The sequence below is a fragment of the Protopterus annectens genome, chromosome 8.part0 (assembly GCF_019279795.1).
Source record: "Protopterus annectens isolate FY-2018-M chromosome 8.part0, PAN1.0, whole genome shotgun sequence".
In the NCBI taxonomy this organism is placed as follows: Eukaryota; Metazoa; Chordata; order Ceratodontiformes; family Protopteridae; genus Protopterus; species Protopterus annectens.
The window spans coordinates 1,030,228,904-1,030,255,139 of NC_056741.1; the positions used below are offsets into that span (position 1 = coordinate 1,030,228,904).

Here is a 26,236-nt window from a genome sequence, read left to right on the forward strand (position 1 = left end):
AATACCTGTGTTGGGGAGATGCCACAGTGTGTGTGTCCACCTCTGAATCTCTAGTAAAGGTCCTTTTTTTGCCAAAATCCAAAAGCCTGGGGTCTGTTTTTGCCTTCAGCCCTTTCTGAATAATCTCCAAGTTTTCTCATTTTGTCAGATTACTTCAGTATAAAGAAATCTACATTGTCTTTTTACTTTTTTTCTAGAGATTTCATATGCTTCTTCAGTGAGGTAGTAGTTAAAAGCCTTTAAGTATCTTTAACTTTGTAGCATGTATGAATCTCACACAATTTTCACACTCCTCTGTTATTATGGTACGAGTCTAAACAGAACAATCACTGGCTGTGGTAAACATTTGAAGCTAAATACTTATCACAAGCAGTTGGTAATGGGACTATATCAAATCAATGAAAATTCATTACATCAAATACCAAAACAGCGACACATATTACTCGAACCGCGAAAATACAGAATGCACTAAACCGCGAAATTTAAAATATCGAACGTTCATAGTCGGCTAACCCCACCACCCGCTACATACTACCTACCCAAACAAAATAAATAAACCACATACATACACTAACCAAACCCTACTCCTAACCCTAAAGTAAAAGCACCAAAACTCAACTTCTAACCCTACAACACTAAACCCCACATACACAACTATCTATGCACTATCCTTAACCCCTTCCCTAACCCTAAGGTCCGCAACTACCGCACACTTCCCCTACATAGATATACCCAAACAAAATAAATAATACACAAATACGTTTAACAAAATCCTACTTCTAACACTACACTAAATCTTACACGCATTATATATCTATACACCTAACCCGCACCCCCAACTATCGCACACTTACCTTACAGAGCTATACCGCAGACGGGCCAACCAAAACACTTCGACATCTCGAATTTTGCGGTTTTGCATGTTCGACAATTACGTATTTCGCTCAATACGTGTCGATGATTTCGTATTTGAGTAAACGGAGTTTCGACAATCTAATAGGAACCCGTTGGTAATAGCCACAATTTTTTTCTTTGAAGATTTCTGACTTTCATTTGTGTTGCTTAAAGAATAAGAAAATCAAACATTATGCAAGGCACTATGAAAGCATATTTTCTCCCTAACAGGGACCAATGGCACGGTCTTAACAAGAGACATAATAAATGAGAATAATGAAAATGTGCTAAACAACAGAATCTCGTTCTTTATGCATCAGTATCTTCAAAAGGTACATGATCGGTTATGGTCCCTTCTTACTGCACTGGAAAAATGTGGCTGACCCAAAAACGAATAGACTCTGGGTTAAACCCAAATGTTATGATTTATTGTTAGTGTACCCCATGAAAAAGGCTGCGTTTTCGATCTTAATATTTTTAACTGGTATTTTTTTTACTCGGTACCACACCACTCAAGCACCCTGCAATCCCAGGATTCTCTGGCAAGCTATGAATACCCTTTATCAGATATTCTACTTACACATCGCAACAATATGGCACCATTATTTTACAAGAATGTCAAACTACAGTAAAAATGATTATACTGTATGACAACTGACACAGATAGTGTTAATAACTTTCCCAGAGGAATCTGACAATTCTTACTTCACTCCCAATAAAACTGGATGAGAAAAGGCAATGAGACTCTCACAGCATCCTCATTCATGGCATGTGTACTCTCCCAGGCCCTCTAAGGATAGAACAAAACACCACCCACCATAGAATACAACCACCCTCCTACCAGAGAAAAAAATGTTATCAGGGTCATGATCTTCCACCGTCTACATGGTTCTCAACTTCTAAGCTCGTGTCAATGGTATTGCAGGACAACGTTCAAACACTATGAACAAAGGCTCTAAGCTGGCAGCACATTTAAACACACACTGATTAAAAACATAAGGTTAGCTGCACAGTAGCAAGATACAAGGTACAATATGGCTACACTGCAAGCAGAAGAGGCAAAATGGAATACATACGTATCAGCAACATGCAGTATACGCTGGTATCGGATAGTAGTTACATGGGAAAATACAGTGGAGTAAAAGGAGAAATACCATCATGGCACAACATTAAAGTAAAAATGAAGACCTTTCTCAAATCCCATGTCACTTTATGGCAAAGAAGTTTCCTGGCTACGTGTATTGTTTTGAGAAGCAAGTTACAAAAGAAAAATAATTGGTTTAAACATGGTCCACTACAAGTAAAAAAAAAAAACACTTAGGCAACAAAACCAAGTAGGCAGACAAACATGAATCATTTTTGAAACATTAAATAATGTGGATTTTCTAAGCCTAATACATATGCACATATTTTCTTACCCTTCAGAACTTTAGCAGAGAAAGTACATCATACCTCCAGAGAAGTGAGCACATGCAGATTATATTACTGTCCAAAATGAAAACAAAGCATGCAATTCAGAGCATGTGCTTCTGAAGAACTTATGCTGATAAAAACCAATCTGCACGGTAAAAATTAAATTTATTTACTTACCATAACAACAGGTCTGTAATGAGGCAGCTCAATGTCTTGTAACCAAAAAGAAGTGATGCCACAGGCATTAGAATTGCTCTTCAGGTAAAACTCTTCCAGGGTGCCAAGAAACCTTGCCCAGTATGTACAACCAATACAAACCTCTCAAGTTCTTTAGCTACAATACTGAGTAGATAATAGAAGAAAATGGAGAACAGAAGCAAAGGAGACCCGGTCTTGAAGCAATAAAGGTGGGGGAAGAAGATCCAATCCAGAAGCAATCAAGGTGGGGGAAGGAGGAAGAGTATCTTAAAGGATGGAATCTCTTCTCACAAATCATTAGTACATAACTTTCATTTCATGCTTTCTTTCTAGATGGTGATAATACAAAAAGAAAGAAAGATTCTCCTAAGTCACACACAAGGTCAAAGACAAAGACAGAGACTGCTCTAATAAGCAAGCAATTTCTTCTTTATGCCGATGATGGCCGTCATAAACCCTTGGTAGAATTCATACTTAAGAGTTGCAACTCTCACTCACAATAACATGCTGCGTGTGCCTTTTGGCAGGAGTAGCTCTTTGACAAGAACACTTACGAAAAGTTGCTTGAGCCTTCATGATGGAACAAGCAGGCCCCACTACTATAAAGACACAAATAGTGAAGTGTTCTACCTATGGGCAAAAGCTATCCATGGGCACTCTACTGCTACCATAAGTACACTGTATGTGTCTATACTTGGTATTATAATAAACAACTGTTAAATTCTTATCCTAAAAATAGCTGCAGCACATCACTTGAAATCTGGTAGTCCACATCCCCCTATTTTTCAGGTACCTAAACAATGTGCTTTTAAGCCCACATGCAGCTTTCTGTTTTGTTAAGGCTATAATCGTGCACGTGATGATGTCAGCTCAAAAGCGCGAAAAAAAAATTCAAAACAAAATCTGGAAAAAAATTGGAAATGAAGGGGTGCCATTCTGGAATTGTGGCACCCCATCATTTGTACGCCAATACTCGGTAAAAACCAAGTAATTCAGTACAGCTGGGAGGTATGACTTGCTTGCTCGCTGCTTGTATTACTTATCCAAGTCTCGTGCAAGCGCAGAATTTTGGGCACAGAATCCAGCTGTGCTTATAGCGTTCAGTTGTATGCTGCTCATATTACTTCATCTAGCATTAGTAGTTTAGCGTTTGTTTTTAACGCTTCTAGTATTTACTTATATAAGTCTTGAGCAAGTGCTAAATTGATTACAAACTACAGCTGTGCTTTATAGCATTTTCTAGAACATTGTTTATATTTTTAATTTATTATTAATCTTAAACGTTTGGTTTTATGCACCCTGAAATCCATATAAACTGCTCATAGCATAAGGACATGCAGATTTTTAGGAGACTTTATTGTATCTTAATTCTTTCTCTGTTGTTTTTTGTGTGTTGCCTCTCCCGCTTCAGACTAACTAGCATACTTCCTACATTGTCCTCTACTATTTCTTCTCTCCTAACTCATTGTCCTGTTCTAATTCTTCTGTCTCTCCACACTTGCCTGACACCCACTACAATATCCGTTTTCCAGCTATATACACACTACTCCTTAGCATTCTATCACATTCTTACATTCTCTTCATTCTTTTCCAAATACCACATGGATGCAAGTAATCATACCTACTATATCAACCTAATCCTCCTATCTCTCCTTATTTCTTAGGTGAACAGAACCATCCATCATACTGTCAGTAAAGCCTGCACCCTGAAAGCCTGAAAAGAAATGTTCTACCGAAGTGTTCTACCTATGGCAAAAGCTATCCACGGGCAATCTACTGCTACCATTAGTACACTGTATGTGCTTATACTTGGTATTATAATAAACTGTTAAATTCTTATCCTAAAAATAGCTGCAGCACATCACTGGAACTCTGACAAGTCCCCCCACCCCATTTTTCAAGCAACTAGACAATGTGCTTTTAAGCCCACACACAGCTTTTATAACCAAGTCCTTACTGTTATAAAACATTTTCTACAGCCTGCTCTACTTTGTAGCACTCGCTAGCTACTTACTTTGCAGGACTTAAATTCGGTGCTAAAATTCACTGACTGTTTTTGCTTCTATTCAAGTCTTCCATCCAGGGTTCACCCCCATATCAATTACATATATACATTTAGTTACAACACCCATTTTCCTCCTCCAACCAATCAGAGCCAGGCTGCCAGTACCTCCTACACCTGTACATAAGCTCCACCCATATAGGTAGCATACAATTACAAGCAATTACCTGACAGTCCAATAACCTCTCCCTCCTATTAACTATCCACCTACATCTCATCGCAGTTTTTGCCAACACTAAATTACTCATTATTCCATAAAGTAAAACCCTCAGCATCCTCTTATTCTCCTCCACAGCCATTCTTCTCTTACTTGCCTACTTAACTTCTCCTCCCTCCATTAACTCTTCCCCACCCTGTTTCTGCCACTTTATCCTCAACCCCATACCAATAGCAAAAGCTTCTCCAACATCTCACCATCTCTCAACTTACAAACCCATCTCCTAACTAAATCCAAGTACCCCACCATCAACACCAAACCCATATTCACTTATACTGTGCTTACTAAGCCCCACTTTCCAACCTTGCACCACTCCACACAAACATCTCACACCCAAGTCCTCACCCTATGTGGAGACATTCACCCCAACCCTGGTCCAACCAATTCCACAAGATATACTGAAAGCTCCAATTCCCAAAACCTACTCATAACAACAGCTAATGTCCGAAGTATTTGTAACAAAGTCACAGAATTCCAAGCCTGGCTTTCTCTTTACACCCCAGATATTGCTGCAGTTACGGAAACATGGTTGAAACCATATATATCTGATACTAAAATAACCCACCCAGGGTACAACATACTTAGACATGACTGCTTGCACAAAAAAGGTGGCAGCATTGCACTAATCTACCATAACTCCTTAACCATAACACAATTTTCCAAACCTGTTCCAACCTTCAGTACATAGAGCTATTACCAGCAACACTGCACATCAACAAAAGAAAACAAATTTGTATTACAGTACTATACATTCCCCCAGGTCAAAAAACATACCCATTTCAGAAGACTTTCTCTCCTGGGCAACCCAAAACATCTCAAACGAAACAACTATTTTGGGTGATACTAATATACATTGGCAATCCCTTACATCCAAATACCTCTCTATACCTTTATAGATTTACCCAACTCATCACAAATCCCACACAAAGTAAAAAAAACAAAACCCCACCCTTGACTGGATTCTCGTCTCTCACCCCCCATAAATACACTCACACAGGAACTCTCCCAAGCATCTCTAGTAACCACTTACCTGCCTTCACTCACAGAACCCAAACACCAATAACAAAAGCCCAGCTGTACAAAACTTCTAGAAATCTTACCCATTTCAGTCAAAATATATTTATAGACATATTAAATGCTCAAACCTGGTGCCCAACTTAAACACTCCCATTAGATAAAGCAGTAGAGTACTTCAATAACATCTTCATTAACACTCCCAACTGTCTTGCCCCTATGAGAACAAAACAAATTAAGCAAAACCATGCCCCTTGGCTATCAAAACACACTAAATAGACTGTCATTGTCAAGGACAAAGTATGGAATGAGTGGCGTAAAAATAGAATCCCACAAAATGAACTAAATTACAAACAACTCCGTAACACCGCAAAAAAGTTAGTCATTACCAACAAAAGAAACTACTACTCCACTCAACTAGACTCCCAAAACTCCAATCCACAAAAGTTCTGGAAATCTATTTCCTCACTCCTTAACCCTGGAAACCAACAAAATCCCACACCATCCCCTGAGAAAGACCCATTAGAAATTGCCCATGCCTTTAACACCCACTTCATTGAAACCATTAAAAAAAATTGTCAATGACTCCTCAACGCATACCAACTCTACCACAAATAAATCAGATAGCAACACAAATCCCTCCTCCCCCAAGTCAAACATAACCACCCCCCTTTACACAATACCTCCAATAGCAGCCCACTCACTTGTACCTTTACTATACAACCTGTACCCACCTCACTAGTGCATAAACTATTAAGTAAACTAAAGCCAGGCTCCCCCTCTGCAGACAGACTCCCAGCAGAATATTTAAAGTTTGCTTCAAATGCTACAGCATACTCTGTTAGCATTCTCATCAATCAATCCATCTCCTAATCATAAATTCCACTACTTTGTAAAAATTACATTATAACTCCCCTACATAAAGATGGTAACACTAATGATCTCTTTAATTACTGCCCCATCTCCATACTCTCTCCTCTATCTAAAATCCTGGAAAAGTGTATATACACAATTGTTAAAATATCTCACCAACAATAACTTACTTGCCCCCACCCAGCATGGCTTTCGCCCTACACACAGCACTACCACTGCCTTACTTTCATTCGCCAACACTGTTAAAGCCTTATATGATGATCTAATAACCACTGTTATCCTACTGGATCCATCTAAGGCTTTCGATACAGTATCACATCCTAAACTGCTACTACAACTACAGTCCTTAAAGTGCTCCCCACATTCACTGGCCTGGTTCTCCAACTATCTTTCTAACAGGCAACAATCTGTCAAATGGCAGAACAAGCAATCTGAATACCTCCTGAATAAAACAGGAGTTCCCTAGGGGTCCATTCTTGGCCCACTATTACTTAACATTTTCATCAAAAACCTCAAAAGCTTCCCATCTTAGTACACTATTCCAAAAGGCAAGGCAGACAATTCTATGCTAATCTCCTCTGCCAACAATCTGACATACCTTCAATATCTACCACAAAAAGCATTCATTCTAATGAATCCTGGCTAAATGATGCACAACTTTTTCTCAACCGCCTCCCCAAAAATCCAAACTCCTAATATACTCATCCAAACCCTTAAATCAGAACTTGATCTCACAAAATAATACCAAAATAGAAGTAAAATCATCAAAACTGCTAGGCATCACAACAGATGACAAACTATCCTTCGATAATCACATCCAAAATGTAATCAAAAAAACCCACTTCAACTTGGTAAACTAAATAGGCATAAACATTTCATGAGCACACCCACCAAGTTAAAACTGGCCAACTCTCTTCTCCTCCCCACCCTTCTTTATGGTAGCTCTATTTTTACCAACATACATACAACTCTTGAAACTAAATTACAGTCCTGCTACTATAAAAAAAAGCAAAGTTTGCCTGCAATATGCCAACCCGAACACATCATTGCCTTGCATTACAAAATATGAACTGGCTTGACTTCTCCCACTATCTACAATACACCCAATTAACACTTACTCACAAACTACTATACAACCCCAACTTTTGCCCCTCTCTTCAGAGCATCCTACATACATACACCCCTTCAAGAATTCTTAGGTCCTCAATCAAACGGCTCCTAAGTATATCGAAGCCCAACAAACATGCTGGACAAGGCTTTTACTACTTCATTATCACCAAAGCATGGAATTCCCTGCCTTCATCTATTACTCCCATAGACACCTTAACAGCTTTCAAAACTGCACTAAAATCCCATTACCTCAACAAATAAACATGCTCCTGTAACAACTCCCATAAACCTCCTTAAACAGATCACTGTCTCCAATACTATTCTACATCAAATAATGTCTTTTAACTCGCATACCTTGACATTTTGTCCATATTTCTTTTTTTCCAGTTGCTTTTTGCTACACTTCTAGATCCTATGTTTCTACACGCCACCTATTTCTGCTTTCGCAGCAACTTTATAGAAAAATAGTGTCTGAAGATGCGAAACTAGTTTACATATGCCTGTATATGACTATAGTTTCCAAACTGTAAATACCTTAAACTTCTGTAAATACTTAATATGTATGATGTTTACCTGAATTGATAACTGATGTGAAATTGTAATTGCAAATGTTGTTCCTTATGCTCTGTATATAACTTACATTATGTAATTTTTTGTAACCTTTCTTGGAGCTTTTCTCCCCAGGCCTCCACTGAAAATGGGTTTCTGACCCAGTGACTTTCCTGGTTACCAAATGTCAATAAATAAAGGTTTCTGACAGAGTTGACAAATCACAACAAAGGTCAATGAAATAAAATGTTTGTGTGCATCACAAACACACCAAGAAAGGCAGGGTGCCTTTTCTTCCAATCTTACACAAAGTATGGCAAAGAGCTGAAGAGGACTGTCCGTATATGGATGCATTATGGAAAACTGATGGGTTCCTGACAGTCTAGGAAAGTTTAGATCCATCTGATCCTTATGTCTGTGATATCAGTCGTCCCGTCTGCTACAGAGGCAGGATTCCTCTTACCAAATGTAAGGATTTGTGTTCACATGTATGAGTCGAGAACTAATTAAAAATGAATCTGAATCAAAATGAAACTAAAAACAATTATTGATTTTATTAAAAACTCACCTTCTTTAGGACTTATCTGAACAGTCAAAAACTGAAGTCTGTGCAGTACGATTCTGAAATAAGTAAGTAGATTAAAAGTCCTGCTTATGACATATACCACTTGCAATTATCAGTACTGGGTGAAGAGCATTTTACAGAAAAAGGGGGAGATTAGTTTTCTTCTGAGACAAGTATACACAAACAATACTCACCAGATTTGCCCCACTGGTTGCCACTTGCTGCATATGCCTTGCTAGCCCTGTTTTGTCATGATAGTTTTCGTTGCATTCCAGACACCTGAAGTTATTGAAATTCAGTTGATCTAAATCACTTTTAAGTGGCAGAACAAGGGAAGTGTGAGTCTTTGCTCCTAAAGATGCAGTGTCCTGAACCATCCCCACAGTCTTCTTAGGTGTCAGAGAGGCAAGTGGTGTGATGTCTGGTTGACCAACCATTTGATCCAGTGCTATAGGCCTCATAACCAAATGAGAACACTGCATAATTAGTCCCTTATCTTTGTGCTCTCGAGCATGCAAAAGAAAACTGCATTTGTTGAAGAACACAACCCGTTTAGTACAGTGATTACATGTTACTTCTATACGCATACTTCGACGGTCATAATGCCTAGCCAAGCTCCGTTCTAAGGCAAAAGAATCACCACATTCCAAGCATCTATAACCAGATGGAGGAAGAGTCAAAGAGGTCTCAGAAGGAGGGCAAAGATTAGGTCTGTAGGTTGGCAAGAGATTTTTGCTGTTCAAGATTTTGTTGAAGGCTTCCACCAGGCTAGACTGATTTCGAGATATGACAGTACTAGGTACCACTGGTAGTGGCTTAGGCATCGGAATCATAACTGTTCCATTCACCTTCGGGCTTGTGGCTGTTACAGCAGTAGTATTCTGAGCTGTCAAGTTAATGTTTGCAGTGGCAGCTGCTTTTGGCAGAGTTTGAGGCATTAAATTTAATATTTTTGATGCAATTACACTACCACTGGCCTCGGGCAATACTACAGCTTTCTGTTTTACTACACTGGCAGCTATAAGCATGGCACTGCTGGCACTCTGGATAGTTGAAACTGGCAAGATGGCAGCCTTTGGTTTGATGTCACTACCTAATGAAACAGCAGATTCACAAGTCTCTGTTTTACTGATGCTAGAGCTTTCAATATTTTCTTTAGGGTCTTCTGCTTTGCCTTCCAGTGTGGGGAGAATATCAGTATCTGATTCGGGAAAATTTTGCTCTGCTTTTGGGGATTGTTTTACAGCTCCTGGGTCCGAGTCAGAGGAAACTCGGGTCACAGTTCTGGTTATCCCACCAGTAGAGGTTTTGATGGTCTTTATTCTCACTTTAAGGGGGCGAGAGGAGTTGGAAGATGGAGAATCATTGCCTTCATCTAAATCACTATCACTAGACAAAGACTGAGGACTTTGAGGATGCCCCTCATCTACTTCCTCTCCTTCAGTGCTCCCTAGAAATCCTGGAGAAGTGTGCTCCCTGGGACTCTGCACAGGCAATATCAAAGGTTTGCTCTCCTCCGTCCGGTTATAAGGGATGCCGTCTACTACTTGTACAGGTTCATAAACATCTGAGCCTGGATTTGGTTCAGACATACTCAAAGAGGAGATAGGAGAGTTAACAGTGTTGTAACTAGTTGTAACAGATGTTAAATGCTCCACTGAGTTTTCGTCAGCAATTACTGAATTTGGTTGTGAAGTCTTTCCACCATTTTCTTTGCACTTAGACTCTAATCCCTTTGTGACTGAAACAACCGATTGCTTCACATCCTCCTCCCTTTCTGGTGTGGCAGGAGGACTGACTGTTGCAGCAGAGAGAGGTCCAATGGATTCCAGCGATGGTTGTTTATTAAGTGAAGGAGAAGAAAACACAGGTGACGACTGGCAAAAGAGAGCTTCTGTTTCAGGTTTATCCTCCTGCCTTTCTACTTCAGAATCTGCGACTGCTTCAAACTGAGAAAAAATATTTAAGTCCTTCTCATCCTCTGTCTTTGAATCCCAGCTCTCATCATCAGAAGATGTTGCTGCTGCTTCTAAAGTGGTGTCATCATCTAGAGACCTGCATACTCCAGATGCACCAAGACCATTCTGCACCAGGCCGGACCCAATAACAGAGGGACGATCTTTACCACTGCCTTCCAAAGGTTCAAGCGGTTCAGTGCGTGTCACTTTCTTCACTATGACACTGACAGCAGAAACATCTGTAGGTAGCAAGGTGTGATTCGGGTGTGCAGTCTCATTCACAGTTACTTGGGACTGCTTGACATGCCCCTCAGAGTCTTCATGATTTGACTGGATTGCTTCTTTTGCATCAATATCAGGAATATCAAAGGCAGCAAGAAGATCATCAAAATCAGGCGTCTTCATATCACCCATACTGGAAAGCACAGCAAAATCTGAACTAAAACAGGAAATAAAATTAAACTCTGTATACTTAGTTGGGAGCAGACCTATAATAAATGTTTTAAAACAGTTGTACAGGTGCTGAATAAGCAAAAATTCAGTAGTAGTTCTAAGTATCCATTGCTATCAACTGTTAAAATAAAAACCACCACCATCAAAGTGTTAACAATTTTAGATAATACATATCAGAATTAAAAAAAAAAAAGACACTTTTTCATCAGTCTGCATTGCAAATTTCCAAAAATGGAATAGCATTTCAAACTTCTTTACTACAGTGCTGCATACTGTCCCAATACAGATTCTCATCTTTTATAACCAGACCCTTGTATTCTTAGCAACTCTGTCCCAACTATAAATACTTTAGGCATATACACATGCAGGTATAAAACACTCACAACAGCACTCATATTAAGACATGTACGATATGTAAAAAAGAAATGCTTCAGCAGGAGACCGGAAAAAAAAAAAAAACAATAACTAAACCAAAGTATACAGCAAACTACAGAGCCTAAAAAAATGGTATAACATTATATGGCAGTTGCATAATAGTATGAAATGGCCCATAATTCCAAGCATGGATGATTTTAAAAAAGCAGAAACTATCACCAGTAAAGCACATGTGAATTAAAGTCAGATCTGTCACCAGTATGAGAAAAAGTGGCTAAGACCACAGATTCAAAACCACGTATTTCAAATTCCAGGATAAACAGTCTACAGAAATTTTAGAAAGAAAAGATCTGGAGGCATACTGGCAACCCTAAACAACTTCTTACAGTCTAAACTGTATCCTAACCAGTCTTAGACAATACCAGGAAAATCAGAAGCTCAATCTCAGAAAGAAATTCTATACAACTTCATGGGATGTATGTATTTAAGACCAGGAAATATACTGGTTCAATGGCTATGTACAGGAGAGCAAATACTGCTCAGAGATTTCAATGAAGCATGGAAACAGACAGAAATACTAATTTTAACCTAGAGGGCCTAGGATTCACTCAAAACTTACAATTCATACCAGACAAGGCCATAAAAAGGAAAAAGTAAATTCTTCAGCTGAAAACTTTTAAAGAACCCACGCAGTTAGATAACATACCACTAACTGGAAAGCCAACTCAAAAATCATGAAACAAGCTTCACAATACGTAACAATCCCCCCAGACTGAAACTATTTTCCTCAGCACATAATGAATTGAAAGCATCCTAACTATTAACTGCACCACAAAACAAGCAGAAAAAAAACGTTCACTGTGCTACACATATTCAACTCAACACTGCTTAACTTCTCAGATGACCAGGCACCTCACTGCCAAATAAAAGAAACAACGTGACAATGTCCTAAATCCTAGAAACTATGCAAACCATCTGAAAGCCTTGTTCTTCAATATATCATACAGGCTACTATGAAAACCCCTGCCTTGAATACACAGCTTCAACAGACCCAATTCCTGTCACACCCATTACACAAATCCAATGGTGGCATAAACACCTGTTCTGCAATGTAAAAAGGGATACGTATGCATCACACATAATTACGATTCTATGGAAAAAGTCTTCCAATCTACATAAAGCAAAGTACTTTATTTACTCTCTTCAAACGTAATTTGGATGAATGGATGGATAAAGTACAGTTGTGTATACTTACCATAAATGTAGATAGAGTGTATTCACTGTTGCAGTTATCACATTTGGGTTATCTGCCTGCAAGTAGCCCTCAGCCAGACTGAATACCAGAATCTTTGGATTCCTGTGTCGGATGCTGTCTCTTCTTCCATGACGTCAGCTCGTCAGGGGGTATAAAACATGCAACGGATGCCATTACATCAGTTTTTCTTGCCCCAGATGTCAGGTTCTCCCACAATGGGAAGTAATTATATGTTATAATACACCTCCATCAAAAAGAAAATACACCAGAAAACTTAAAACATACCAAACAATAAGGAAAGGTAGAGTCAAGAGAAGTCAGGGGGCTGGAGGGAGGGTAACCAGGACTGCAACAGTGAATACATTCGAACATCTACATTTATGGTAAGTGTACAGAAAGTACAGTTTTGTACCTACCATAAATGTAGATGTCCGAACTGGATAGCATCTGCAGTCATAACAAGTGGGTTGTCCTGTCGTCAGGCAGCCCTTCAGTCAGCCGGATTCCAAAGTCCGGGTCCGGCTTCGGCTGATGTCGCACTCCACCCGACGTCATCTCTGTTGGTCTTCGGGTATAAAAGCATCAGCCGACGCCATTTTCCTCAGTGTTTCTTGCCCCAGATGCCAGTAGCCCTCTTGCAGGCTAAAATTTGGATAGATGCCAATGTTTCCAAATAGATAGAGGTAAACACAACAATAAGCATGTATGTACATATATACAAACAAATACACCATAAAAGACTCCCCCCCAACAGCTAGCTATTAGGAGGGTAAACACCCTAGGAGTACCACAGAGGGAAGGAGGGAGGGTAATCCTGACTGCAGATGCTATCCAGTTCGGACATCTACATTTATGGTAGGTACAAAACTGTACTATGTCCTTCATGGATGCATCTGCAGTCATAACAAGTGGGTAGAATACCATAGCCAACTAGGGAGGAGGATAAAAGTAGATTATGGTGTGTTTAGGATCCCTTGCAGTACAGCAGTGGCAAACCCTGCTCGGGATCTGGAATATAGAGGCAAATTATAATGCTTGGCAAATGTATGCACGGAGGTCCAAGTAGCCGCCTCAATAATGTCTTTGGTTGCCACTCCTCGTAAGAAGGCTGTGGTAGTGGCTGTTGCCCTTGTAGAATGAGGTCTTATGTTCTGTGGAATTGGTTTTCCATGGAAGGAGTAACAGTATCGTATGCAATTTCCTATCCATTTGGAGATTGTCTGTTTGGAAATAGCTTTTCCTTCCCTTCCTGTTGCATAGGCTACAAAAGTTGGTCAGTCTTTCTGCTATTTTTTGTTCTGTCCAAGTAGTAGCGTAGCTGTCTATGTACATCCAAGGTATGCAGTATTCTTTCCCCTCTGTTTTGTGGGTTGGGAAAGAAGGTAGGTAGGTGGATTGCCTGGTTTAAAGACACTCTGGATACCACCTTGGGCATAAATGTAGGATTAGTCCTCATGGACACTCTATCTTGGTGGAAGATTAGGAAGGGTTGCACTGCCATTAAGGCCTGTAGTTCTGAAACCCTCCTTGCTGAAGTAATTGCCAGTAGGAAAGCAGTTTTCCATGACAGGTGTTGTAGGTCTGCTGTTGCTGCTGGTTCAAAGGGTGATAGTGTCAACTTTTCTAGCACAAAGTTTAAATCCCAAGCCGGTAATGGTGGTTTCCTTGGAGGTTTTACATTCTTGATTCCTCTGAGGAACTGCCTGAGCAAAGGGTGCGAAAAAACAGGTGGATCAAAGCTGTATTCTGCTGAAATAGCTGATGCATGTATCTTGATGGAGGAGTAGGACAGGCCTGAATGAAGAAGTTCGGCCAGATACTCCAGAATGTTAGGAATATCTATGTTTGACATCTTTTCCTCTTTCCGTACTCCAAATGACAAACCTTTTCCATTTTCCAGCATAGTTCCTTCTTGTTGAAGGTCTGCGTGCTTCAAGAATAATGTCTTTAACTCTTTGGGAAAGTTCTGGATTAGCTGCTGCTATGTGATGTTCCATGCAGTCAGTTGCAGCGTTTTAGGTTTGGATGTATGATGCTGTAGTTGTTCTGAGTTAACATCAAAGGCATCAGGGTATTGGCCACATATTGTTCGAGACATGCTCTTCAGTAGTGGGTACCAGTGTTGCCTTGGCCAGTTTGGAGCTATCAGGATTATCCTTGGGCGTTCTTCCTTGATTTTTAGTAGTACCTTGTGTATCAAAGGAAGAGGTGGGAATGCATATGCTGTTAGGCCTTTCCAGTTGAAGGAGAGTGAGTCCACTTTCCATGCTAGTGGGTGGAATGTCCTTGTGCAGAATTTTTGAGCTGGTGATTGAGAGGTGATGCGAATAGGTCTATCTGTGGCATTCCCCATTTCTTTGAGATGGTCTTGAAGATGTCCGGTGCAGCTTCCATTCGTGGGCATCCAGTGGTTCTGCTTAATATGTCTGCTAGAGTATTGTCTTTCCCGGTACAAATATTGCCTGTAACTGAATGTTGTAGCTGAGTGCCAGGGTCCACAGCTCCAAGGTCATTCTGCATAGGGGTATGAATGAGTGCCTCCCTGTTTGTTGATGTACCACATGACTGTGGTGTTGTCTGTCCTTATCATCAACTGGCCCTCTTTGAGAAATGGTTTGAACTTTTGGATTGCCAGTTTTACTGCCAGCATTTCCTTTAGATTGATGTGCAGGTGAAGTTGATCCTGTGTCCACAATCCTTGCACGCATTTGTCCAGCATGTGGGCCCCCGTCCTAGGTCTGAAGCGTCTGTTGTGATGGTCTGGCTTGGTTGACATCTGCGAAAGGGTAGGCCTGGGTTTGACTGGCATGCCTGAGCCCACCATAGGAACTCCTGTTTTAGGCATGGAATTAGTGGGATTTCTGTTTCTAGACTGTGTCTGTGTTGGGACCATAAATTCTTTAGGTACCACTGTAGTTTCCTCATATGTAGTCTGGCAAATGGGACCAAGATTATGCATGATGCCATGAAGCCCAAGGCCTGCAGAACTTTTCTTGCTGTTAACTTGTTCAGTTTTGTTAGTGCCAAGAAGTAAAGGGAAGTTCTTTTGTTTTTCTGTAGTCAGGAATGCCATCTGTTGTACTGTGTCCAATTCAGCCCAAGAATGTCCTTGTTTGGGATGGTATCATCCTTGACTTTTGTAAATTGACTGTGTATCCCAGTCCTTGTAGCAAGTAAATGACCCTTTGTAAATCTGTTGTCAGCTTGCTTTTGTTGTCCCCTTGTAGCAGGCAGTCGTCCAGGTATGGGTAAATTTGAATTCCCTGTAGTCTGCAATGGCGATTACTGATGCCAGGCATTTTGTGAATACTCTGGCAGTAGATAAGCCAAAGGGCAATGCTGAGAATTGATAGTGCTCTGATCCTGCAAGAAATCTGAGGTATCTTCTGCAGATTGGTCGAATGGGGACGTGCAGGTATGCCTCCTTGAGATCTAGAGTTACCAGCCAAGACTCCTTGCCCAGCATGGGAAGAAGTTGCTGTAGGGTCAGCATTTTGAATTTTGGGACAATGATATATGTATTTAAGGTGGACAGGTCGAGAATTGGTCTCCAACTTTTTCCTTTCTTGGAACTAGGAATAGTCTGGAATAGAACCCCTTTCCTTGTTCTGCTGTTGGCACTCTTTCCACAGCTTTCATGTTTGCTAACTCCATTATCTGGCGTAGAGCCTCTGTTTTTTGATTTGGAGGTAGATTTGGCATTCCTCTTTTGACTGGTAAAGTGTGGAAGTGAAACCGGTAACCTTGATCTATGGTTTGTAAAATCCACTTGTCTTTTGTTATGTAGTGCCAGTTCTTTGAAAATAAGGTTAACTTTCCGCCTAGAGGAGCTGCTATTTGTTCCCTGGTAGGCGGATTTAGGATTAAGTCACTGTGGTTGTGCTGATGTAGTGGCAGTGGCTGTGTCTGTGCCTCTGTTGTTACCTTGCCACTGTCGTCCTCTGTAGGCACCTCCTCTGGATTGGTTTCTGCCTCTGGAGCGTCTATTCCTGCCCCTTTGAAATTTTGTGGAGTCAGGAAAGGACCAATTTTTGGCAGGCCAGTTCCTGCTAAACCTTGGGGTTGAACTTGCAAGAAATCTTTAACAGTTTGAACAGATTTTGCCTTTTCTTCCATTTTCTTCATAACCTGCTGGGCAGGTGTACCAAACAAACTTGTCTTGTCCATAGGAGCATCTAGCAACTTAGCTTTAACATGATCCGGTAAGGCTTGTTCCTTTAGCCATGCATGCCTTCTTATCACTGTGCCTGTCATGGCTGATCTAAATGAAGCCTCCAGTGCATCATAGCCACATTTTAAGGAATGGTTGCTAACCTGTTGTATGTTATTTACCATCTCTAATACATGTTTCTTATCAAGAGATTCATCAGTGGTTAGTTTTTTAGTTAACTGATCAAGCATAAACTCTTGGAATTGTATCATGTGAAACTGACAGTTTAAAGCTCTAGCTGAGAGAGTAGCTGAAGTGTAGACCTATTTACCCCATCTGTCTAATGACCTTGCTTCCCTTTCAGAAGGAATAGGGTTTTTAGCTGTGGTCGCGGCTACTGCCTTGGGACCCTGGGATATAGTTTCTGGGTCTGCAAGTGGGGCCTTGTAAAGGTGGAGATGAGTATCTGGCACCCTGTAAAATCTGTCTGGTTTGGCAGGGGCTGGGGGTAAAGAATCTGGAGCGGAGCAAACATCATTGAAAGCATCATCCACCACAGAGAGAACAGGAGGTATAGCTAAGGGCCTGTGCTGTGGGAGGTGCAGAAAGGTCCTAAGTCTTTTTATGGAGTCTGAAAAATCCTGTTGCTGCCATTGGAACTGTTCTCGCATGGCGTGCAAGGTTTCCCCAAAGGAGAATTCTTCTGGTGGGGAAGCAGCTGGAATGGATTCTTCAGCATAAGAATCTTCAAAATTGGAGAAGGGAGCCTCTGGCTGGTCAGTTATGTCTGATTCATCAGCAGAATCATCAGAAGACACTGGCTCAGGGGGCTCTGCCCTAGGTCTCTTCTCTGGGGGCTGAGAGGCCCTGTCTGGGTGAGATTGAGATCCTCTAATTAAAGAAATTAAATCTTCTGCCAAGGAAAGCATTTGAGAACTAGAAGAGGGCCTGGAAGTGGGGGGTTTAACAGGCACTGTTTTAGAAGTCTTGGCTGCTTTAGCCCTGGCGAAGGCCTTAATGGACAAGGCTGCTGGAGGCCTAGCAGCACCACGTGCTGGGGTAGAGACATCCAAGGGATGGTGTCAGATAAGTCAACCACCGTAGTGGGTAAAATTTCTGAGGTCGATTCAAGAGTTGTAGCAGGGGCCTCAGTTGTAAGAATAGGTTCAGCTGTACTTTGATCAGTTTTCGGTTTGGCGAAACCGAGACACTCATGATTTGCTTTACCGTGGTTTCGGCCGAAACCGCGGACCGTGAGTGCCGGTCTTTATCTTTGCGTTTTTTGGTAGCTTGGGTAGTCGGAGGATCCGACGGCATAATGTACGCAAAATCAGAACCGAAAGACTTTTCTGCAAACTCCGACCGTCGCCTAAGCGTTCGTCGGTTGAAAGAGGCACAGGCCGAACAGGCTGCTACGTCGTGGGCTGGGCCTAAACAAGGCAGACAGTAAGAGTGGAAATCTTTATGAGGTATTTGTTTCCCACAGGTTAAACAATTGTTAACTTTTTCTGACATCGGCTGAGGCAAGAAAGAGTCCCCAACGGGGTACTTAGCTTTAGAAGTCTTGAGTAGTATTCGTAGAAGTAATCTCTGGATCCGACCGACCGGCACTTGCGAACAGCTTCTGCTTCGGGCGCCACGCGGCAAGAAAGACTGAGGAAAATGGCGTCGGCTGATGCTTTTATACCCGAAGACCAACAGAGATGACGTCGGGTGGAGTGCGACATCAGCCGAAGCCGGACCCGGACTTTGGAATCCGGCCGACTGCAGGGCTGCCTGACGACAGGACAACCCACTTGTTATGACTGCAGATGCATCCATGAAGGACATCTGTACTATGTTCTTCATGTTTCACTGTTGCAGTCATCACATTTGGGTTGATTCCCAAAGCTAAGGAAGGGAGGAGGAAGTTAGAGAGCATTAGGGCCAGCTATTAGGCCTTGCAAGACTGCAGTAGAAAAAACAGCTCTGGATTTACAAAAAATAGGCATGTGGTAATGCTTGGTGAAGGTATGTACAGAGCTCCAGGTAGCAGCTTCTAGAATGTCCCTGGTAGGGACTCCTCTGAGAAAGGCTGCAGAGGTAGAAGCAGCCCTGGTGGAATGTGATCTTATCCCCTGTGGGGTAGGTTTTCCATGGTGCTTGTAGCAGAAATGAATGCAATGGGCTATCCATTTGGAAATGGTTTGCTTTGAAATGGCATTCCCCTCTGCCCCTGCAGCAAAGCCAACTAGCAGCTATTCAGATTTTCTGAGAGGCTTAGTCCTGTCCAAATAAAATCTAAGTTGTCTGTACACGTCCAGAGAGTGCGGTATTCGTTCCCCTTTTTTTTGTGGATTAGGGAAAAAAGTAGGCAAATGAATGGACTGATTTAGGGCCACACTAGACACACCTTGGGCATAAAGGAAGGACTGGTCCTGAGGGAAACCCTGTCGGCATGGAAGATAATGAAGGGTTCCACTGCCAAGAGGGCCTGTAATTCAGATACTCTTCTTGCTGAAGTGATGGCTAGAAGGAAGGCTGTTTTCCAAGAAAGAAATTTCAACTCTGCTGTTGCAGCTGGCTCAAAGGGAGGGAGAGTGAGCTTTTCCAATACAATGTTAAGGTCCCAAGATGGAGTGGGGGCTCTCCTGGGGGGTTTTAAATTTTTGGCTCCTCTAAGGAACTGTTTAAGCAGAGGGTGAGAGAAGAGGGGTGGCTCAGTATTTATAATGTGCTGAAATGGCAGAGACATGAATTTTAATTGACGAGGAGGATAGGCCCTTGTGGAACATTTCTGTTAAGTATTGAAGAATATGAGGTAAGCTGGGCACTGTTGTGCCCATCCCCCGAGTCCGGCTCCAGGAAAGTACAGTTTTGTACCTACCATAAATGTAGATGTTCGAAGATCCACATTGCTGCAGTCCTTACACTTGGGTAGTCCGCTGTCCTCGGTCGGCCCGAATATCAAAGTATAAGGCTGACGTCGGTCAAGGCGCATTTGACTGACATCAGGACGTCAGGGTACAAATGCGCATGACCGACGTCATATCCTCAGTCTTTTCTTGCCCCAGATGTCAGAAGACCCTAAAAATAAAGGTCAAAACCAAAAGACAGCAAACAAACAACCAACCATCCTAGCACTAAAAATATGTACAATATATACAATATACATCATATTGACAACCCAACCCACACAACCGCCTCTAACTACAGAGGGAAGGAGGGAGGTAATTGGACTGCAGCAATGTGGATCTTGAACATCTACATTTATGGTAGGTACAAAACTGTACTATGTTCTTCATCTCACATTGCTGCAGTCCTTACACTTGGGTAGAATCCCAAAGCAGAGGTAAGGGAGGATGGCCAAACTATAAGGAAGCAGGAGCTGCCAAAATGCCCTGCAAAACAGCAGTGGCAAAACCAGCCCTGGATTTAAGTAAAGTGGTAGGTGATAATGCCTAGAAAAAGTATGCACTGAACTCCAAGTAGCTGCCTCCAAAATATCCTTGGTTGCCACCCCCCTCAAAAAAGCTGTCGAAGTGGCAGTAGCCCTAGTGGAATGAGGCCTAATCCCAGCTGGAACCTCCTTGCCATGATGGGAATAACAGAAAGCAATGCAAAACCCAATCCACTTAGAAATAGTTTGTTTTGACACAGGCTTGCCCTGAGAACTCAAAGCAAAAGAAACAAATAACTGCTGAGACTGCCTGAACCCTTTAGTTCTGTCCAAATAATATCGCAACTGCCTGTGTACATCTAAAGTGTGCAAAATCTTTTCCCCTTTATTTTGGGGATTTGCATAAAAGTAGGCAAATGAATAGTTTGGTTTAAAGCCACACTAGAAACCACTTTAGGCATAAAGGAAGGATTAGTGCGTAAAGATACCCTATCCTTATGGAAAATTAAGAAAGGCTCAACCGCCATAAGGGCCTGCAACTCAGAAACCCTTCTTGCAGAGGTAATAGCCAACAAAAAGCAGTCTTCCATGATAAAAACTTTAATTCAGTAGTAGCTGCAGGCTCAAAAGGTTGTAGAGTGAGTTTCTCCAACACAAAATTGAGATCCCAAGCAGGAGTAGGAGCTCTTCGGGGGTCTTATATTCTTTGCCCTCTAAGAAATTGCTTGAACAAAGGATGAGAAAACAATGGTGGGTCACAATCATAGTGAGCGAAATTGCTGCAGCATGAACCTTAATAGAAGAGAAGGACAAACCTTTGTCCAGTAACTCAGTAAGATATTGAAGAGCCACACTTAAATTAGGCTCAGAAACATCAAAATCCTTTGCTGCACTCCAAAATAAAAATCTCTTCCATTTATCTGCGTACACTTTCCTTGTACTAGGCCTTCTAGCTTCCAAAATAACATTCAAAACTTGCTGTGGAAGTGGAGGCCACTATGGTTCAAAACAGAATATGCCAGGCTGTTAGGTGCAGAGAGTGAAGCTTGACATTGAGCAAATGACTGTCCTCCTGAGACAACAGGTGTGGAATCGAAGGCAAAGGTCATGGAGGCTTCCGTACCAGGCTTCTCAGTAATGGGTACCAATGCTGTCGAGGCCAATCTGGAGCTATCAAAATCATCCTTGGCTTGTCTTGTCTGGCCTTCAGTAGTACCTTTGGGAGGAGAGGCAGAGGCGGAAAGGCATACACATGAAGATTGCTCCAATTGAAAGAAAGAGCATCCACTTTCCAAGCTGTGGGATGAAACCTTTTTGTGCAAAACTTTGGCAGCTGGTGGTTTAGTGGAGAAGCGAACAGATCTATGTCTGGAGTTCCCCATGACACTGTCAATTTCTGAAATACATGAGGATCCAATTTCCACTCGTGGGGATCCATAATTTGTCTGCTCAACACATCTGCTAAGGAGTTCTGTGCTCCCGGCAGAAACCTTGCCTGAAGATTTAGCTGTAAACTGAGAGCAGCCTCCCACAAAATCATTGCTTGCCTGCATAGAGGATAAGAATGTGTTCCGCCTTGCTTGTTGATGTACCACATGACAGTTGTGTTGTCTGTTAGAATCAACACCTGCCCTGGAAGAAGTAAATCCTTGAAAGCTATTAATGCAAACTGGACTGCTAACATCTCTTTCAAGTTGATATGTAGATGTTGTAGTCTGGCAGGCCACTTGTCTTGTATCCACTTTCCATTCAGATGAGCTCCCCAAGCTTTGTCTGAGGCATCTGTCGTTAGAATCTGACTCGCCTCTGGCCGGGTCACAGAGAGTCCCTTGTTTAGGTGACATTCCTGAGCCCACCACAACAATTCCTTTTGAATGCAAGGTATTATTTGAATGACAGTGTCCAAATCCTGGCAGTGCTGTGTCCATACATTTTTGAGATACCACTGTAGCTTCCTCATATGCAGTTTGGCATTGGGAAGCACCAGAATACAAGATGCCATGAACCCCAAGGCTTGAAGGACTGTCCTTGCAGTCAGCCTGGACTGATGAGACAACTGATGAAAGTAAAGGGAAAGATTCTTTTGTTTGTCCGGGGTCAAAAGGCCATCTGGGATGCTGTATTCAGTCTCACACCCAGAAAGCACATGTCCTGAGAGGGTACTAGACTGGACTTTATTTCGTTCACAGAATACCCCAGGCATCTTAGCACTGCTATCACATAATCCAAATGATGAAGAAGCTCGTCCCTTCCTTGAGCCAGAATCAGGCAGTCGTCCAAATAAGGATAGATCTGTATTCCTTTTAACCTGAGGAAAGCTATCACTGGAGCCAGAACCGTGAACACTCTGGGCAGTAGACAAGCCAAAGGGCAATGCAGAGAACTGATAATGAGAAGTCCCAGCTCAGCAGATACTTCCTGCAACTCAGTCTGATTGGAACATTAAGATAAGCCTCCTTGAGATCCAAGGTTACCATCCAATGATCTTTGCCCAGCAGAGGTAAAAGCTGCTGTAACATCAACATTTTGAACTTGGGAATGTCCAGATAAGTGTTGAGGATAGATAAGTCCAAAATTGGTCTCCACGTGTTCCCTTTCTTTGGTACTAGGAACAGGCGAGAATAAAATCCTAGGCCCACTTCTGGCATAGGGACCGGCTGTATGGCCCCTATTTGGAGTAACAGAGAAATTTGCTTGTGAGCCTCTACTCTTTGTTGAGGAGGAACGTCTGGCATGCCTTTGAAAGGAGGCAAGGTATGAAAATAAAACCTGTAACCGTGGTAAATGATATCCAATACCCATCTGTCTTGGGTAATTAAACTCCAATTTTCTTTGAAAAGTGCCAACCTTCCTCCCAAAGGTGCTGCCAGACGAGCAGGTTCTGGCAGCTGAAAAGGTAGGTCACTGGGTCTGTTTATGAAAGGACTGACCCCTGCCCTCACCCGAAGACTGTGCAGGAGAACTCCCTGTTCTAGGCCTGAAAGAGCCCTGAGCTCTGCCCCTACCACGTCTAGATCTACCCCTAGACTGGGAATCATAAGAAGGATAGGTCCACCCCTTAGTAGGCCAATTTCTACTAAACTTTGGAGGCTGAACCTGCAAAAAATCTTTAACAGTCTGCATAGACTTAGCCTTGTCTTCCATTTTCTTTAAGACGGTCTCAACAGGAGAACCAAACAACACATCAGATTGTAAAGGAGCATCTAAAATCCTTGTTTTAACATGGTCAGATAAATTCTGATCCCTCAGCCAGGCGTGCCTGCGAAGAACTGACCCAGTGGCAGCCACCCTAGACGAGGCCTGTACAGCATCAAAACCACATTGCAAAGAATGCTTACCCACCTGTTCAGAAACATGTACTAAATCTTGTAACTCTTTACAATCAATACCTTCTGCCAGAGCATCAACCTTAGACTTCAATTGAGAAAGGAGATAGTTTTGGTATTTCAACATGTGAAACTGGCAATTCAAAGCCCTCATAGCTAGAGTGGAGGAAGTATAAACTTTCTTTCCCCATCTATCCAAGGCCCTGGCCTCTTTATCTGAAGGAACCGGATTCTTGACAACAGAAGCCTTAACACCTTTAGGCCCCTGACTAACAGTTTCTGGGTCTGCCCTAGGACTCTTAAAAAGATACTTATGAGCTTCAGGCACCCTGTAATACCTATCCGGTTTAACAGGAGCAGGAGGCAAAGAATCAGGATTAAGAGAAGCCTCTGTAAAACATCTTCCACCACATCCAAAACAGGAGGTATAGCCAAAGGCCTATGCTGGGGTAAAACAAAATTCCCTAAGCCTTTTCCTGGAATCAGAGAAGTCCTGACCTTCCCACTTAAAATGCTCCCTCATGGAATGAAGAGTTTCTGAAAAAGAAAAATCCTCAGGAGGAGAAGCAGAAGGAGTAGAATCATCCACATCAGAATCAGAATAAGGGGAATACTCCTGCAAGTCTTCAGCCGAAGACTCTGAAGCATCCGAAGCCTGCTCAAAACTCCCTAGCTCAGGTTCCACCCTAGGTCTCTTATCAGGAGGGGGTAAAGAACCCCTAATTAAAGTAATCAAATCTTCTGCCATTTTAAGCATATGCTTCTTGGACACAGTTCCTGAAGAACTAGGGGTGACACCAACTGAAGCTAAACCTGGCCTGCCTCTGGGAGAAGCCTTGGAAACAGAAGGAGAGGGCCTAACCACCCTAGGAAGGGAGGGGAGTATAGTAACCTGAGAAGCCCCATCAGCCTGACCTGCCTCCTGAGAGGCCACATCCTGCAATAACAAAGTCTCTCCCTGGGATCCCAAAGAAACCTCCGGTGGAACCACCGGCTCCACCGACGCCTCTAAAGAACTGGCGTCCGGTACAGACTGTTCTTCTAGCCTAGGCTTAACCGCTTTGTCCTTGCGCTTCTTCGAAGAAGCGGGCGTCGGAGCATCCGATGGCATTTTATAATTGCACCGCTTCCCGAAGACTAACCTGGCACAATCTAACCTTCTCTTTATAGTGCGCTTATTGAATCTAGCACAAGAGCGACACCCAACAACGTCGTGCTCAGGCCCTAAACAAGGAATACACAAAGTATGGTAGTCTCTATGCGGTATCAGTTTCCCACAAGAAATACAATTATTCACTTTTTCTGACATCCGGTAAACCACTGAGGCAAGAAAAAACTAAAATATTCCCCAACGGAGTACTTAGCCAACTTTGACTCGGTCTGAAACTCCGAAACCGAACAATTTCAGAACGCCAACCGGCACTTGCAACGCTGCTTCTGCATCGGACCATGCGGCAAAAAAGACTGAGGATATGATGTCGGTCATGCGCATTTGTACCCTGACGTCCTGATGTCAGTCAAATGCGCCTTGACCGACGTCAGCCTTATACTTTGATATTCGGGCCGACCGAGGACAGCGGACTACCCAAGTGTAAGGACTGCAGCAATGTGAGATGAAGAACATCAGTACCTTTTCCAATTTTCAGCATAGGATTCTCTAGTACTAGGCCTCCTTGCCTCCAGAATGACATCTAGCACCTTGCTTACTGAGGGATGTTATTGGAGAGCTCAAGGAATTAGCCAGGCTGCAAGGTTCAGGGTTTGACGCTGAGGGTGCAGAATCTGGCTCGCTTGCTGGAACAGCAGGGAAGAGGTCTGAGGCAGGTGCCATGGTTCAAGCAGCGTCATACCGTGCAAGAGGGGGTACCACTGCTGGCGTGGCCAGCCTGGTGCAGTCAGTACTGTCCTTGGCTTGTCCTGTTTGATCTTTAGCAGAACCTTCGAGAGGAGAGGCAGAGGGGGAAAGCCATAAACCAAGAGGCTTTCGCAGGTAAAGGACATGGCATCCACTTTCCAGGCTTGGCTGTGAGGAGTCCTTGTGCATAATTTGTCCAATTGGTAGTTCTGAGGGGAGGCAAACCGGTCTACCTCTGGAGTCCCCCATTTCCTCCTCAAGAGGTTGAATATTTTTGGTTCCAGTTTCCATTCTTGTGGGTCCATGATATTTCTGCTTAAGTTGTCTGCCAGTGAGCTTAGCTTGCCTGGCAGGAATTGAGCTTGTAGGTGCACTTGGTAGCTCAAGGCTGTGTTCCACAGAGCCATGGCTAGTCTACAGAGAGGGTACGAGTGGGATCCCCCCTGCTTGTTTATGTATCACATAACTGTGGTGTTGTCTGTCTTCACCAATAGTTGTCCTGAAGGCTGTCAGGGAATTCTGTACAGCTAACATTTCTTTTTTGTCGATATGCAGGTGCATCTGTCTCGGGTTCCATTTGCCCTGAATGC

At 42.4% G+C, this 26,236-nt stretch overlaps 1 protein-coding gene across 1 annotated transcript in view; it reads right to left on the reverse strand.

Annotated features, from left to right (window-relative positions):
• ZNF687 (zinc finger protein 687) overlaps positions 1-26,236 on the reverse strand; it is a gene marked incomplete in the record, with an annotated part of 1,307,099 nt that overhangs the window by 1,121,403 nt on the left and 159,460 nt on the right. The window contains 1 exon segment of the mRNA XM_044080513.1: positions 9,090-11,292. Coding sequence (XP_043936448.1) covers positions 9,090-11,267 — 2,178 coding nt within the window.